The sequence below is a fragment of the Chelonia mydas genome, chromosome 7, assembly GCF_015237465.2.
Source record: "Chelonia mydas isolate rCheMyd1 chromosome 7, rCheMyd1.pri.v2, whole genome shotgun sequence".
In the NCBI taxonomy this organism is placed as follows: domain Eukaryota; kingdom Metazoa; phylum Chordata; order Testudines; family Cheloniidae; genus Chelonia; species Chelonia mydas.
Genome location: NC_057853.1, coordinates 39,380,157 through 39,398,813, shown reverse-complemented (window position 1 = coordinate 39,398,813; position 18,657 = coordinate 39,380,157). Strand labels below are relative to the sequence as shown.

At 38.6% G+C, this 18,657-nt stretch overlaps 1 protein-coding gene across 17 annotated transcripts in view; it reads left to right on the top strand.

Moving 5' to 3' along the window:
• ATP2B2 (ATPase plasma membrane Ca2+ transporting 2) overlaps nt 1-18,657 on the top strand; it is a 708,548-nt gene that overhangs the window by 658,991 nt on the left and 30,900 nt on the right. For all 17 annotated transcript variants that reach the window (XM_043550962.1, XM_043550952.1, XM_043550956.1 and 14 more), the window contains 4 exons: nt 5,244-5,350; nt 6,218-6,409; nt 12,871-13,084; nt 16,949-17,160. In XM_043550962.1, the coding sequence (XP_043406897.1) occupies nt 5,244-5,350; nt 6,218-6,409; nt 12,871-13,084; nt 16,949-17,160 (725 nt within the window). The remainder of the gene's footprint in view (nt 1-5,243; nt 5,351-6,217; nt 6,410-12,870; nt 13,085-16,948; nt 17,161-18,657) is intronic.

The following is an 18,657-nucleotide window of genomic DNA, read 5'->3' as shown; positions in this document are numbered from 1 at the left end:
GGATGTGTTAATAACAAGAGGTGAAGAAAGAAGTGTAAATAACTAAATAGTAAGAGCTAATGGTGTTGCTTATTTGGTGATATCCAAAGCAAATCACTGCACACATTGAAAACACAAACTAATCATTAGACCTTATAAAAATCAGAATAAATTAATCATTTATTCAAGTTCTAGTATATATGAAATCTTAGTCAACTCAAATTCATCAGTATTTGCAGTTTGACTAGCAGATCCTAGTAACTCCAACCTTCTGGAGGTCAAGAAATCATAACCTCATGGAAACTGGTGAAAAGATTACTTTTTCTTCCACAAGCATTAGCGAGAAAGAGAAGTGCTGTGATAGGTCCTAGCAAGGAAAATTCTTTTAATCATTTTACATTTTTACCCCCTTCTCTGAGATTTTTTTGGCTTAGTCAGGAAACATCAAAGCCTATTTATCTTGAAATGCCTTTCTCCCCAGCCTGTCACTAGTCTCAAAATTCAGTCACAGACTGTCTTAGCCAAATGCCACCAGAAGAGGCAATATACTTCAGCTCCCTTTCTAGTCCTTATACTAAAGTTGCTTGATTTGTAGACAAGCGAAATATCATTTCAATGCAAACGGGAATTGTTAGTTTCTTGAGAACTGGACAGATGATTGCATCCTTCAGGAAGGTTGGAAGATTGCCTTCAGTGATGATTTTAGCCTACTTGCTCTTTTCTGACTTTTAGTAAGTCTAGAGGAACACTAATTGGCTCTGGAAGGAGTGACAGTACACTGCTCAGAGCTTTCAGTGCTTCTGGGTGTATGATAAGCCTCAACTTTATCAAGAGTGGTGGGATGGTTCTTGCTCCCCAATCTCGGATCATCTACCCCAGATAGTTTATCCAATATTTGAGAGCTTTTCACAAAGGTATGTCCTGGGGTATGATGATTGTCTTTTATGGGATCCAAGTTACTGGCGGTTTTGCTATTTGGACCAGTTTTGTCATGATTTTTCAGCTGATTGAATGAGAAGGAAATGTCCTTCACAGAAGCTGTGTATTCCTCTAAGGAGTCTATGCAAGTGTCCAATGAACTTGGACTGTGTTTCATACCACTGACATTCTTCTTCTCTACCTTGGCCCTATATCTCATATAGTTCAGTTTCATTGACACTAGATGATTATATTGTTCCATGATATCATCAAAACCATTGGCATTGCGGTGGGACCTCTTTTTCTCTGGTTGCATTCTAGTGGTTTATTGACCTAAAGCCTAAAAGGGTGAACTGTTCTGGTTTAGCCATGATATTAATAAAGAGGCTTTTTCTCCAAGGTACCACTGTGTTCCATTTTAACGAGATCATGAAGAACAGATGGGAATTGCATGCCACACACCAGTTGTGGCACAGGAACAGATGCAGATTAGGAAGGGAAACAAATATAGTTCCGCTAGGCAATACAATGACCATCCTTGGAACTTATTTCCCTTTGTTTACAACTTTAGAAGATTCCGTATGTCTGTGGCTGATTAAACAAGAGTCTCAAAATTCCAGTTCACGGATTCATAGAGTTTAAGGCCGGAAGGGAGCACAAGTAATATTATTTTGTTAATTTTTAAATACTAATTTTTTCATGATAATTTTCCCCCGGCTAAGGGTAGATGTTAGTAGATTTGTACGTGGACTGTTAGACTTTCATAACCATTGTGAAAGTCTGAAACCCTTGGTAAGATTTCGATACTATTGAAATAAATGTAATTAAATTAAAAGTGCATTAAAATGCTTCCTTTTTTTTCTATAAACTGAGTAGTCTCAAATGATTCCATTTAAATGTAGGTATTGTTAACCATAACACACTATGGCAAATGTATTAGTGATGTATTAATGATAAAGCATTATGAGTTCTCCTTCAGCATCTTTATTATGAAGCATAATACATAAAAGTAGTATTATGAGACTGGATTAATGTAAAATAAAAGGGATTACGTTCATGTGGTGAAAAGGGAAACTTCCAGGTAGTCTAGACCTTGTTTGTTAATGAAATACAAACAAATGTAATTTCAGGGCTACAAAACTGAATGTGAACAGAAATGTTTACATACTCTTTTTTAAAAAAAACAAACAAAAAAATTCCAATTAAAATATTTTGGTTTTTTCATTTACACTTTACCCTGATGTGTTGGAAACCCAAACACTGCAGCAGTATTTAAGTGCAGTGTATTCCAAACATTTGCAAGCAGAGCCCAATCAGGACAATTAAACCAGTCATGCCCCCGACAATTCCAACATTTGTTGCTAAGGACCTTTCTCTTTAATTTATATAGCTTCTGCTTCCCTCCCCTTTGGGAAATGCAGGTGTAAAATCTTCATATTATGACAGTTATCTTTTTTCATAGATTCCAAAGCTAGAAGGGACCATTGTGATCATCTGGTCTGACGTCTTGTATAACACAGGCCATAGAACTTCCCCAAAATAATTCCTAGAGCATATCCTTTAGGAAAAAAAAACATCCAGTCTTGATTTTAAAAATTGCCAGTGATGGAGAATACACCATGAGCTTTGGTAAATTATTCCAATAGTTAATTACTCTCACAATTAAAAATGTATCTTATTTCCAATGTGAATTTAACTTCAAGTTCCTTGTGTTATACCTTTCTTTGCTAGATTGAAGAGCCCATTTTCAAATATTTGTTCCCCATGTAGGTACTCATAGACTGTGATCAAGTCAACCCTTAATCTTGTTAAACTTACTAAATTTTGTTCCTTGAATCTGTCACTATAAGGCATGTTTTCTAATCCTTTAATCATAATTATGGCTCTTCTCTGAAACCTCTCCAATTTTTCAACATCTTTCTTGAATTGTGGACACCAAAATTGGAAACAGTTTTCTGGCAGAGGCCATGCCAGTGCCAAATACAGAAGTAAAATAACCTCTCTATTACTTGAGAATCCCCTATTCATGCATCCAAGGATTGCATTAGCCCATTTGGCCACAGCATCACACTGGTAGTTCAAGTTACATGCTTTGATGGGCGGTGACACAGTTAATAATGTTTACGTGTAAAATGCCATTATATGCATTTGACTTAGCTCTCATTGAAATGTACTGGACATTTCACATCCCAGTTATTGTTTCAGGCTCTCTGCAAACTCAGGTATAATCCTCTTCATGTTTTGAATATTTAATTACAGTAACTAGAAACTTATTTCTTTAAAATGAAAGAATAGCAACAGAGAGAGGAGTTCAGCCCTCTCTTAACTGTCAGTTTCCAGCTAGTCCTTTATGGATGTGCCCTGCACTTTGAGAACACTACACTAGAGTATGAGAATAGAAATGTAATCAACTATAAAAAAAAAAACCTAATGAAACTTTGTATTTATTAATTTATGGTAGCATCCATGATGGGCCAGTCACCTTCCATCACATTAAGCTGACCGAAATGACAACAGAGCCCAGGGAAATGGGAACAAATAATAGGGATTACTTATGCATGCCAACTAGAAGCACTGCAGGAGAATGGCAGACATGGGTGTCTCAGGGGGATTTAAACTGACTCATCTAGTTTCACCATCCAAGCTGGTTTAAGTGGAAAGGTTAAACAACCAGAATAAATTATGAACATTAAAATCAATTAAAATAAAAACTAGTTTTAATAATCTGGGAAGTTGTTAACACATGTAATACTTTGCATCTGATTCTGCTTACATTTAAATTGGTGATAAAGCTCCCATTCTTCAATGGGAGAAGGAGCAAACCCTAGTTTTGAAATACAGTCTATGGATGTTGGGTAGAATTGTCAAAAGTGCTTCTGTCTCATTGAAAATCAGTGGGACTCAATGTCTCAGTGTGTGTGCCCTTTTTGAAAATGGGAGTTAGGCTCCTAAGTCACTCAAATGCTTCTGTAAATGTTACCCTTTATCTGGACAGTGTCCTCCTTCATTTGGTCATTTATGGGAATGGTTATTTTTGTATAGTTAGGCGTCAGGCTATTATACCTCCTTTGGGTTCATTCAGTGTCTGATCTAGTACACTATGCCCCCGTGTGAAGCAATTCCTATTTGCAGTCTGTAATAAAACATTGTCTTAAATGATACCTAAATGATTAATAGCAATAATAAGCCTTATTAGTGAATTAGTATTGCCTTTAATATTAAAGATATAGCATATTGTTCTGTATTACAGAAAGAAAATTATGGGTGGATATAAAAGTTTAAGATCTTGATGTTCAATATAACAAAATTTGAAAAGTTTGCTGTATATACAATAAACAGCATACACGAGTGGTTCAATAACTAGTAATTATTAGATCCTATAATCTCACAGATTTAACTCTGTGACTTTGCTTAAATAACAATGCAGGCCTTAATTATAGCATTTTTTTCAGCGTGTGTATCAAAGGCAATAAACACAACTCATCATGTACTCCAAATTAAATTTGGAAATGAAACTTAGTGTAATGATGATCTTATGACTAAAGTATAATGTTTCTTGTGTGACCTCTGGCAAGTAATTTAAATCACTCCCTCAGTCTCCCCATCTGTAGAGTGTGGAAAATACTTTCCTGTTGCATCAGGATGAGAGGAGACTGAATTTGTTCCTGTTATAAAACATTTTAAGGTTCTTGGAAGGAAGTAATTAGAGAAATACGAAGCATTATTATTATTTATACTTCTAGTACACTAAAATATATTACTTCAAAATTTCTTATTTAGTTGATATTGCTTTATTCGTCACTTCAGTACTTGGCAGAGCTGAATATGTCTGAGGAAAATCCTAATATAGCTCCAGAAAACAGCAGTTGTGGTCTGGGTATGTAGGCTAAACTTCCCTGGAGACATCCCAAAAAGCCAGATGTGCCAATGAAGGCTTGGATTTAGGAAAGCATATATGTCTGTCTTAAGCTGTTGCTTAAGTTTGTCCTCATTCAACAAGGCACTGAAGCACATACTCAAGTCCCGTTACAGTTAATCAGGGAATTGGGGCCTCAGTGGATAATATTGGGAAACAAAGTTTCAAATAGTAGAAATCTTCATCTTTCACAAGGAAACACATAATGGGCTGATCCTGTTCCTATTGAAGCTTATGAGAGTTTTGCCAATGATTTTGTTGGGTGCAGGATCAGTCCCCGTATGATCCTCCGTAATGATGGCAGGAGTCACTTATATGGCTTACTACATCGTTTTCCATGGGAACTAAATCTGTATTCTCGGTGGGGGCCCATGACACATCAGCCAGATATTAAGGTGAATATTCTATGTATTGTCGATATATTTTGCAGGTATTATTGACAGCACGCAGGTGGAGCAGAGGCAGGTTGTTGCAGTGACTGGTGATGGAACCAATGATGGACCGGCACTTAAAAAAGCCGATGTTGGCTTTGCAATGGTATGACCCTGAACATAGCCAGTTGTCACTTTATTTGCATCATAGATTTGCTTAAAGGGAGTTTTTCTGTTTATGTAACACATGGAGTGAAATGGTTCAGTGATTGTTCATTTAGAGAAGAAAGAAGCATGTGGAGAAGTTTCCGTTTTCTAGAAATGGCTGTAATCAGCACGTCAGCAGTTTTAATGCAGTTTCAGAATCCACTTTTACACATTGTGATAAACAGAGGAGGAGTTTTGCTTGGCTGATTTTTGCAAGAATCTTATCAAAATAAATATTGAGAATATGCAGAATGCTGATACCAGTAGAGGAAAGTGCATTCAGTATTCTCCCTGATAGCAAGGTGGAGCAGGAAGAACACTCTCCAATTTAATAGGACATTATTTTGACTTGGTAAAAATCCACCTCCAAATACAACTTACTAGTCCTCCGACATTTTGTGGCACTACTGCAACGGCATCTGAAAACAGAAGAAATTGACGGCATAATAGATGCTGAATTCAAATTGAGCTGTGCAATTCCAATTTGTACTGGCAATTCTGTATATGCATATTTAAAAAAAAAACCAAACATGAGAACTCCAGCAACACATGGATGTTCGCTCCCTTAGTCAGCATCGGTTGCTATCATAAAATACTCAAATAGCTCATCACAAGGTGTTCCTTTGCTGTCTATCGGCACATACCTCCAAACCTATTATCCAACATGTCCAAGACGCAGCATGTACTCACCAAATACTATTAGTTCATTCGGTGGTCAAAGCATAAATGTGCAGTGGGAAGGGATGTCCAAAGATCTATTTTCTAACTACTGCTTTTTCTTTCCAATAACTCATTTTTATCATAATTTTCTGCAATTTTTTTCCAGGGTATTGCGGGTACTGATGTTGCAAAGGAAGCCTCAGATATTATCTTGACGGATGATAATTTCAGTAGCATTGTGAAGGCTGTAATGTGGGGCCGTAATGTCTATGATAGCATCTCCAAGTTCCTACAGTTCCAACTTACTGTTAACGTTGTGGCTGTGATTGTGGCTTTCACTGGGGCATGTATTACACAGGTAAGCTGAGTCATAGAGATGACGTGAAGCAGGGATACTGGACTGCCTGATAATCTAAAGAGCCAAATACCCAATTTCAACAGATGCTTTCAGCTGGTCACCATTGTATTCTTAATTCCTACAGTATAGTTAGCAAGCATTTTTTCTGGGTAATAAGTTTGGGAATCATTAGTTACATGTCAGAGGTACATCTGGAATCATTCATTTTATCAGTCATACAGGTATTCCCAGAAGTATTACTTTTGATTGGACTGCGATTGCTGGTACATTCAAGATGGCAGCACTGTCATTTAGAAGTAATCCGGACAGGGAAACTTTCAACTAAAAATGAAGAAAACATTTTGGTGCTTTGTGTTTTCTGATTCAAATAATTAAAAACAAAAAATATGATATACAGAAATGTCTTTCTGACTAATTTTTTCCCCAGAATAATCTGTTCTAATTGCTAATATCGCTATCCTCATTTACATCTTATTTTAGCAACCTTATCCGTTGTGAGAAATGGGCCAAAAATCAACAGCTTTGTGCTATTCAGCAATAGGGTGACCAGACAGAAAGTGTGAAAAATCGGGATGGGGGTGGGGGTTAAGAGGCGCCTATGTAAGACAAAGCCCCAAATATTGTGACTGTCCTTCTGACTCCAGGACATCTGGTCACCCTATTCAGCCAAGTACTTGTCACTTGCTCAAATACCCTGCCTAATTTTTCTACTCATGCTTTAAAAGGACAAAGACATCTGATGTGTTTTAAATGTTTGTTTTCTGTGCCTCTCCTCCTCCTCTTCACAGCAGAGACCTACATATTCATAGGTGTGTTAATGGCTGTGTTTGGAAGATCTCTGAGTGTAAATCAGTGTTCAAAGCTTGGGCTCCAGCCCAAGTGGGAACGAGTCAGTTGACCCTGCTGCGGGTGCTGGGTTTTTTGCCATCTAGATGCACCCTAAGATGCAGCCCTAGCCACAACTAACGTGCAAGGCTACATATGTACCTATCTCACCAAACACACACGAAAAAGCCAAACCAAAGTAAACTCTACTTCAGCATCACCACTTTTTAATAAGCATACCTCCTTTTGATTGTCTCATTTTGTTCAGCAAGGGGCAGGGGCGTGTGTATAACTAATGGAGAAAGCGGGTTTTCTTCCTCCGATATTAAAAAGCAAAGGACATTGCTGTTAGCATTTACACCATAGCCCCAAAATAACAATGCTCAAGAGCGGCATATACTGGAGATAGGTGCTGTTGCAAAAGCCTAAGCTTGATAGAAGAAATGCACACCTGTGAGAACATCGCAGCTCCCCTTACTGCCCATTACACAAATGTACATGTCTGTCACTGCAGGTAAATTCCATCTCTGACACACACACCTATGAGCAAAACAATGAATAAGTCATTAGCCACACTTCAGGAGTACGTTTACATTGCAGTCATGGAATCATTACGTGAAACTTGAGACCTGGTCTCTCCATTAAGCTGAGAGGTTAAGCTCCTTTCAACTTATTCTTCTGAATTCTGGGGTCTCAGTTGTACTTGGCAAGGTGTGGAAAGGTCTCAAGTAGTCCCCGGTGGCCCTGGTGAGCACCTTCACAGGGACTGGACACAACTGTGTTCATTTAGCTCCTCTGGGCACAAGGACTGTGTCATCATAGGGCCATTCACCAGAGGAAGCAGGAATGGCTTTACAGAAGCCAGTGGAAATTACCTTAACCAGGTGAAATACCTGTTGTATCCTGTCAAAGGGAAGCAAAGTAGCAACAATCTCCTTGCTCTCCTGTGAATTGCTGGTGCACCTCCATATTGATCCCTACTTTGGCCATGCCTTATCGTCACAATTGAGCCTGTGGACAGGTGGGAAGAAAGGAAATACTGTGGATGGGGAGGAGGCAGAGGTTAGGTGATGGCCTTTTCCCTTCAGGAATATTTCAAAGCATATTGAAAGAATATTTAGCATTAAGGGCTAATGGCTGGTAATTAAAGAGGAAGAGGAAAATACAAATATTATAGAAAACAAATTATTATAGCATCATGTCGCTGATGTCATGGTTGTGGCTGAGGTGGCCATTTCCTTTTAAATCCCTGTTTTCAGTCATTCGATCATTACTCTCCCTCCTTCCCCAAAACAGTTCTTGTAGGATTAAATTTCTCATGCTTGGTCTCCAGCAATTTTCAATTACTTTGTGAGCTTGAAAGAAAATGTAACCCACTTCTTAAATAATGATGTTCCTTTTTGCGCTTAGATAACTCAAACATAATTGTGTGGGTAGTTAATTTGTTGTGTTTGAAAATATATTTTTTTCAAATAAATTACTAATGTTTAAAAATTGTACACAGAGCTTGCTCTGTGATTGTTTTTTTTCCCCCTGCCAGTCCAAGGACTCTGTTCAACTTCCATTGAAGACATTGGGAGTGTTTCCATTGGCTTCCAACAGGAATTGAACCAGATCCTAAAAGTACATAGTGAAGAACAGTTTTGCCCAAGTGACCTGTAACTATCTTCCCTGCTCCTTCATACTCATTTCCCACAGTCCTATGCTTTTCAATTTACAACCATTCTGTTAAAAATAAACTCATCTCCCAAGGTTAATACATTTTTATCAGAATAAATCTATTTGAAATTGTTTAATTCTACCATAAAATAGCAAACCCCAAGAGAGAGGCAGGGAATCGCTTTGTAGTTGTTTGTAAAAGGTTACATTTTTTAAAACACTTCGTACTCAAAAATTGATGAATTTTTCTTGGACTTTAAAACAGAATTCATATTTTGGCAAAGACTAAACCTTGAAAGTCTCAGCTGAAAAGGCCAAAAATTTGGCAAAAATTAAAAGTACTTGAAAACGCACTTTAGAAATGAAACACTATCTTAAGTACAACTGTCACTATACTCTTCAACTCCTGTATAATGAGGATGAAAGATGCTTCAGAAATTTATAAGGTATTATTTTGCATGTTAGTTAGTGTTGATATACTCTAGCATTCTAAACAGCAGCATTTGACAAATCCTAACAGTTTAGGAGTCGTCTGTGCTTTTGGTTAATAATACTGCACAGTAAATAGAATTAGACTGTACTGATCACCTGAAGATTGGAACTAAATATCAAGAAGTGTGCAAGAAGATTTTAACGGACTGGACAGCTTCTGTTAAACTTGTATCTAATAGGACTAGCAGTAAAAATGTTTGTACCTAGAGAATGTTTCAAAGTTTTGCAAAATAGCCACTGTCCCATTAAAGATGCTTATGTAGGCGAGTGTTTGTGTGTGCTGAGAGACAAGTGGGAGTTAAAATGTAAGGATTAAAACACCTTCTATCCCCTTACAGCTTGTCATCTTAACTCAAAAATAACAAGCTCTAAAATTTGTGAGGTTGTATGTGTCACAATAGATTTGTGGTTTATTGCCAATCTCTTGTGATTTGTACTTTAAGTGTTTTCCAAGATAAAGTGTAGCATCATTTGATATGAGGGACTTTTACCTTTAGGCAAATATTAACCTTTTCCAAGGTCAAATGGAAAAGAACTTGACAAATAAGTGGTGATCTCAGATTAACATCTTTCCTCCCAAAAGTCGTTGGAGGCTACATGATGATGTATTATTTTGAACTTTGCCTACCAGATCAAAGGATTCTTTGGCCATTTAGTCAGTGGCCAGAGAGTGCCAAAAGAACATTCAGCTTGCATCCCACTTACCAGTTCTTGTGCTGCATACAGTCAGCACAAGACTAAAAACTATGATGGAAGACTAAACTCCATGTCTGATAGGCATTTTCCTTAGTTTCCACTAATCAGAAACCAGTAGAGTTGCAGTGGAAATTTCATTACACTGGTTGCTCAAACTAACATGTGTTAATGTTTGGGCTTGGGCTTAGAACGAGGTTTTACGCTTGACTGAGCTGTGCAGCACATTGGTAATTATTAGAGGCACCTTAGGAACTCGGGGCGATTGGCACAGAGAACTGGTGAGACTGTGCTGCTGCCCAAGCTGACTGCTGCTGGCTACACTTGTGTGAAGATGCGTCAAAGAGAGAAACTGGCTGTAACATTATTCACAGGAATATCTGAGGCCTTAGTGAGTGCCCACATGATGGTTTATTACAAATAATGTACAGATGCCATTTTCGTTGATGTGGGGATGAACACTTGAGGCAGCAATTCTAGCTTCTAAAGTTGTCTCCAAACAGAAAATGTCTGTGCAGCACTTGTGTTAACCATACAAAATGTGAAAATAGGATGAGGCAAATTCTTCATTAAAAACCTGATTGTGTTTTCCCCTTTCTATGTATATTAGGTACCTCAGCACTAGGAGTCTGTAAGCCATGACGGTGAAACCCTTAGCATAAGGTCACCACTGCTTTGGGCCTTTCCATGTTGGTAAAACCACAAAATCTGGGACCTAGTTAATCCTGCTTATCCTTTGTTTAACTTTCCCCCCCATCCCTACAAATACAGGCACTTCCTTTTGCTGGAGCTGCATATCAAATGGCTGAACTGATTTCTCCTCCTGATAAGCCCAGTTAATGCTGTCCATGGCCAGGAAGTCAAGAATCTTGACTAATCTTACTTAGCTAATGCTTCTCTGCTCCCTAGCATGCCCAACTTCTGCCAAAGCAGTAGATTGCCTCTCCCCCTCTTCCCCCACAAGTAGGCCAAACCCGAACATTGTTTTTTGAATACAAGTTTCTTTATTTGCAGGAAAATCAACTTATTGTGTCCCTAGTGAGATCAAGACTGTAATTTCAAGCCACCACAGAGACCAAACATTTACAGTTTGTCTCCAATACCAAGGACAAACAGCAATTGGTCCTTGGTATTGAAACTGATATAAAAGCTCGAGAAGGCTTCATTAAAAATAAACATTTACATCTCTGAAGAAAAGTGCAGGCTTCAAACAAGTGTTTTTAATGGTATTTATTTTGGTCTGTAAATTATTCTGACATTCCTTTGCCTCACCTATGCACCATGGTAGAAAATATATGGTGCATAACAACAATACTGTGATCTTCAAAGTTTCACACTGTAAGTCAGTGGTTCTCATATTTTTGTACTGGTGACCCCTTTCACACAGCAAGCCTCTGAGTGCAACCCCCTCTTATAAATTAAAAAATTTAAAAATAATTAACACTATTATAAATGCTGGAGGTGAAGCGGGGCTTGGGGGTAGAGGCTGACAGCTCACGACCCCCCACGTAATAACCTTGTGACCCCTTAAGACGTCACAACCCCCCGTTTGAGAACCCCTGCTGTAAGTTATCCCTGTTATGTGATAAAATGTCAGAGTGCTATCTCATATCATTTTTGAGAATTCTCTCTCTCTCTCTGAGTCTGAAAATAGATTTCACTAATGCTGTCTATTTCAGATTCACACTAAAGGCACAGGAACTAGAATTATTCATATGTGTTGAAAGAAAAAAATTCTACCTCTTTCTTCCTTGCTATGGCTCTTAGAAGCAAACACAATTACATGTCATTACTATTAGTCCAGTGAGGTATAGTTACTGAGAACGGACCATCAGCCAAACCGCAATTTAATATATATTTCTATTTGTCATTTACTTTTCACCTGAGATCTGTATTAGGTTTTTTGTTTGTTTGTTTGTAATGTGATCTAAGGCCCTGTATGGTGTGACCTTAGGTTGTCTCCGTCTTGGATTAAATGAGCAAATAGCTCCTTCTAGTGGTTGCTAATCTAGTTTGGAAAATAAATACCTAATCCTACCAAAATCTATTAACACTTTGGTAGCAATATTGATGTTTGGGTGTCCAGTGAATATTTTTTGATGAAGAGCATGAACATTCTGCTTCATAGTTCCTAATGACTCTTCCTATGGTTTAGTAGATGAATCAGTCTTCTCATTCCCTACTTGATTTTAACAGGATTTTGAGTACATTCAGTCCACATCTGAGCTGTATAACGTAGTTTATTTCTGTGTTTAAAAAGAAATTCAAATTTTGTAAGTTTATTTTATCGAAATCTCACATTGAATTGTTCCAAGATTTTGATCAATTCCAGGCAACACAATGTGTGTACTACAGCAAATTATAGACACAATTTAGATATAAATTTACATTCTACTTGATATTTTAAATTAAGTTTTAATATAGTTTTTTCTGTCCCAGCCCTTGGAAAACATATTTTTTATAGTCTTTCATATTTAGTCACCCAAACCTGACTTCTAGAACATTTAAAAACAATCCATGGGGTAACGCTCTATGGTACATTGTATAATTAAATTATTTAGATGGGATTAGTGTGATGCTAAATAAGGTGCGTGGATGCAAATGCTGCTGGCTGAAATGATTGGAGATAAATCTGATCGTTCATCTTTGCTCAGCTCTGTACCCTTTTTGCTGCTACTACCTTGCAATAGCACAATAAGACATTGAGTGTGAAGGGAAGAAATGGTGGAGACAGTGATCATTTTAGCAAGCCAAAACAAAGCAACACATTATATTTTATTTTGTCTCTTAAGGACTCTCCACTGAAAGCTGTGCAGATGCTGTGGGTCAATCTAATTATGGACACCTTTGCTTCTCTTGCTCTGGCCACTGAACCCCCTACAGAGTCTCTACTGCTAAGGAGACCATATGGCAGAAACAAACCTCTTATATCACGTACCATGATGAAGAACATTCTGGGCCATGCTGTCTACCAGCTCACTCTCATTTTTACGCTTCTCTTCATTGGTAAGATAAACAAAACATATTTTTGTTCACTTTAGGTCTCTGCTGTAGCTTGCTGCTGCTTCATTCACAAGTGGCCTGATCTCTAGCTATGTGCCACAAAATGTACTGCGTATTCCAAAGTACCAAACATTTGCATTAAGCTTTAGTCAAGGCTCACCTGAGACATGCCCCAGACCAAAAGACATAAGGGGAGATGGAACAGCCCCAATTGGAGGGTGACGGGATGTAGGGGATCATTCTGGAACCTTTCATATCTTCTTGGTAAAAATGTGGGATATGCTTAATCTAGCTTTTTGGAATATTAAGAAAAGTGTAGGTTCAAGGCATTGGCAAAGGTTTAGGTCAGTATGGGTGTTAACCAAACTGGTCAGTCTGTTTCTAAGCTCAAATTTCAAGCCTTGTCCTCTTCACTAGGAAACTTAATATTTTATTTGTGTTGAATCTGAAATATACAGATTCAAGTTATGCTAGTACAAAAAGCCACTTCAATTTGGGAACTAATAATATTGTTCAGTATTCTTCCATGATAAATACTATCTTCTGGATAATCTAGACAAACAAGCTAGTAATTAGAATCTATTTAGTCCAGACAATAGACTCCATTCTGGGATTTAATACCTGTGACTGCTGAAAGGAAAAAAAAATTGGCTAATTTATTATTTCAGCCCTCTACTCATGGTCTTACACTAATTCAGGCTTTATTGATGATGAATGCTTTTCTTCTATAATGGGGTCTTTGGGGACATTGAGATATAGGGGAGAAAAGGACTGTTTCTCATTGCAAGGAATAACCCAGGAAGAATAATAGCCACTCTTGCTCTATGTCAATTAGTGCATTTGCTCAAGGGGCTGATGGTAATAATTAGCACTTGGGGCTAATGTACTGTATTCATGACAATATGTCATAAGAACAGCCGTACTGGATCAGAACAGTGGTCCATCTAGCCCAGTGTCCTGTCTTCTGACAGTGGCCAATGTCAGATGCTTCAAAGGGAAAGAACAGAACAGAGCAATTGAGTGACCCATCCCCTGTCGTTCACTCCCAGCATCTGGCAGTTAGAGACTTAGGGACACTCAGAGCATGGTGTTGTATCTCTGACTGTCTTGGCTAATAGCCATTGATGGACCTATCCTCCATGAGCTTATCTAATTCTTAACTGATGTTAAATTGGCATTTGTTGATGACCTGAAGTATATATCTTACAGGCTATGTAATACACTCCCTAGTAAGTTGTCATGAATGTACATTCATGTATGTACAAGCCTTAGGAGGGCCAGGCTCCTCCCTGCAGCTATGAGCCTATTTTGGATGCTAGGTGGGCTGACAAGCCTATTAAAGCAAAGGAGGGGCCTATAATGAGCCTAAGTTTCTGAGGTTGGGGTGGGAAGAGGAGATCTCCCCCAGCTAGTACCTACTGTTTGCAGGAGGATTCTGGTGGCCCCTAGAAAGCCCAATAAGCTTGTCAGCCTATGACTATCTAAACTCTGCACATGAGCCTTCATAATTGGTGCATCTGAAAGTCTAATATCCTGTACGCTTTGTGGGAGCTACAGGTGGCCCTCCAGTGAGCTTCCCAAGGCTGAGAAGGACCCCTCTTGAAGGCCTGCAGGAGAGAAGAACCTTTGCCCCCCACACATAGTGAGCCTCAGGGGGCTCCCCAGCTCCCTTCATATTTCTGAGGAGGCATACAGCCCACCCCATTTCCTGAGAGCCTTAGGAAATGCAGCAGCAGCCTCCCTTGTGAGCTTCAGGAGGTTCAGCTGTATCCTACATGGTAAAAAGAAAATGTGCTTCTTTCTTTTCCAATAGGCTTCCTAGCAATCAGGTTAGCAATTTGAGGAATGCCTCAGTAAGGAAAAGGGATAGATACTTTTTTTTTTTAGTGAAATCTTAGGAATCATTTGATGTGCTATGCTAAGTTTCCCAAGGCCAGTAATCCACAGTTCCAGATTCATAAGTTAACTGTTTAAACGGGACTCTGATCAACAATCTTTTGTACAAGAGTTCAGCAAATGAAATTCATTCTCTCTCTCCTCCTCCTTTCCCATTTCTGCTATAAGTTGGCAATAAAAATGTTACAAGTGTGTTTGGATATTAGGAAAAACTTTTTCACTAGGAGGGTGGTGAAACACTGGAATGCGTTACCTAGGGAGGTGGTAGAATCTCCTTCCTTGGAAGTTTTTAAGGTCAGGCTTGACAAAGCCTTGGCTGGGATGATTTGATTGGGGATTGGTCCTGCTTTGAGCAGGGGGTTGGACTAGATGACCTCCTGAGGTCCCTTCCAACCCTGATATTCTATGATTCTGTGATTCTATGGATGCTGATTGCCTCTATTTTTCGAGTGTCATAAATCTAGAAGCCATTGTCCTGTTCACTTAAACTGCTGCATAGAAAAATTGTATCTTGGTCCCAGGCCTGACCTACCAAATTTTAAAACGGGTATGTTTCTAATGGCCTTGAGAGAAGAGTGGGCAATGGAAACTTAGGTGCAGCCTTATCTACTTCTATTCCATGGTAGCAGTAGATCCTGTTTTTGGAATGAAGTAATGCAGTGAAATGGAATTTTTGAAGATTTAATTATGGATAATCGTGTCAAGGAAAAAATTCAATCAGATTTAAGCATAAATCCATTTGCCTTTCATAATGGTCTTCATTATTTGGTTTGAAGTCTTTGGTAATGATTATACATATCCTGTAATCTGTGTTTAAAAGTCTCAGCTCTATCTTCAGCTTCACACCTGTAGTTAAGTTATAATGCTACATTTATATAATCACAACTTTTGTATGTCAAAAAACTGTAGTCCAAAGTCTTCCTTTGGATGCATGTGCACAGTTCCCATAGATTTTCACTGGAGCTGCTCAAACATCAAAGGCAAAGTTCAGTTCTCTGATGACTCTACTGGTAGAATACGATCTTACTGCAGTTCTCTCAGAGCTATAACTGTTTGTGAGGTGGAAGCCCCTCATTCAAACAGTAACACCACTGGGAGCCCAGAAAAATATTGTCCAAGTAAATGATGTTCGGTATAAACAAACGTTTGTTAAAGTTTGCTGCAAAGCAAAAGTTCCCCTTTACATTTATGTTATCTTTGTTCTTTACTCATACAGATTAATGTTCTGCCCTTATTCTAAGGGTCTCTTTTTATATAAAGGTATATGTGTGTTAAGAATTGTGATATGAATACGTATAGTGAATAAGTAAAGTGGCCCTGTGTGTAGATGTATTTCCAAGTGTTATGTAACCTCTACAATTACTGTTCATACTGTACAAAATGTTGCCTTTTTTAATATTGACAGTCAATTCTCAGTTATCTAAATAATAGTCTGATCTCCTATTAGGTGCTTGGACAAAAACAAATCATTTTAAAATGTGGTGGTGGTGGTGTTAGCTGCTGTTCTTTTTAGTTAATATCCTTGACTACTTGTCAAGAATATGGCATACTAGGAGGTAATATGCAGAGACTGTTGAAGGATGGTTGCTGCTAATTATTTTAGAAATGGCAAATGCAGTGTCAACAAGTCTCCAGCTCTGACTAAATGAGATGAAAGAAATGACTCTTTAGAGTCATTCACCTGGTGGGAGAAAAAACCCTACCGAAAATCATTTGAGCTGGTACATTGAGTCACTGGATTATAGTCAACATTTTGAAGCTTCACAGTGGGAATTCTTTATTTCTTTGCTAACTGAGTTGTGAACTATGCCTGCTTGTAGTAATTGTGGAAGCAATGCTGCTAAAAAATAACAAAACAAAACAACACAAGACCGAGGAGGCAGCCCATGAGAGGGAATGGGAATACAACACAAACTCAAGGCTGAATTTTTGATAGCAGAAACAAACTTTTTTATTCTTTTTTGCATTAAGGTGAAAAAATGTTTAAGATTGACAGTGGTCGGAATGCACCACTCCACTCTCCTCCTTCTGAGCACTACACCATTATCTTCAATACCTTCGTCATGATGCAGCTATTCAATGAAATCAACGCACGCAAAATCCACGGCGAGAGGAATGTTTTTGATGGCATTTTTAGAAACCCTATATTTTGCACTATTGTACTGGGTACATTTGCTGTACAGGTAATCATTCGTGCAAGAAATAGCAACTATTCATTAGAAATGTACAATTTTTCTGTCTTTGTTCTTTGGAAAACCAAATGCTTTTGTGGCCATGGTTGTCTCTTATCAATCCAAATGCTCATTCATCCTGTATCAGACCTATTCTGCTTTAATCAAAATACTGCTTCTATCAGTAATGGTAATTTAGAACACTTAATATTTACAAACCTAGTAAAAGCAAGCTAAGGAGAGTACAGTATGTTACTTTTTCACAAGAGCACTTATGGTTAAGATTTATAAGAAGTATGGTTAATCACAATGAGTAACTGATTTGCTGAAACAAGAAGTCTCATTATTTTCCATAGCGATTATAAGTAATATTATCATTAACCAATGGTAGCAAATAACTTTTTACCCTTTTTTACTACTATTGTCCGTAGTAGGGATGAACAAGTTGGTTTGTTAATAATGGGCACAAGCACTGACCCACTTCCTTCATGGCAGCTGGGATCCAGAGGTCCATCAGATATCCCTAGAGTATTCTTCACTAATAGCCCAGCATGAAATAGATTTGGCTATCACTGCAGAAAGCTTCTCTTTCCCCTGGTGTCATTCTTTTAGTCCCACATCATCCATTCCTCTGTACAGTCCTAGGCCAAACATCACCTGGTAAGCCCTTTGTGGGGAATGCTGCAGCTCCACAAAGTCACTAAGGGCTCGCTATTTAAAGATATTTAAGCACCTAATCCCCTGTATTCCCAGAGATCTCCCTAACCCCTGGGCTGTGAAGTATTTTAGGTCTCTCTTAATTTCTCCTGTTGAAGTATTTCCACTTTTATAAAAATAATTGAATATGCAATGGGCCAGAGAGCATGTGAGATTGGGGATGTTTAGGTCCCTCTCCTGGCAAGTGGGAGACCTGGCTTCAAGTCCCTGCTCCACATCAGTTAGAGAAGGGAATTGAACCCAGGTCTCCTACATCTTGGGTGAATGCTCTAACCATTTGGAGTATTTTGCTCTTGAGCAAAAGCGGGGCAGCAGCACCACACCAGCTGTGTTTTGGGCAGGCCTCTGAGCATGCCTTCCAGATTGGGCCCAGCAGGTGAGATAGGTGGGAGAAAGCCTAGGTTGTGAATCCTACTGGGACATAGGCACGTGTGAGGAGTTGTGCATCAGGACTAGGCTTGCCCATCAACAGACATGTAGGTACCACAGGGACTTCTCCAGGAAACACTGAGTTGCCTATGGACTTTAGGCAGCTGCTGAGCAGGGGTTTTGAGAATCTAAACTTTGGATGAAGGGGCCTAAAGTGACAGTTTAGGCACCTAAATCCCATTGTGGGTCTAGCCCTAAGTATGTGTTATTGAAAATGAGACTTAGGCCTCCTAAGTCACTTAGGCCTTGCAACACTGAGTGGAGCAACACTAAATACCCTTACAAATCTGGGCCTACTTGGTTTTAATTCACAACCAAATCTAAAGTCCTTGCCGTGGACAGGGCTTTAAGATCTTTTCCATT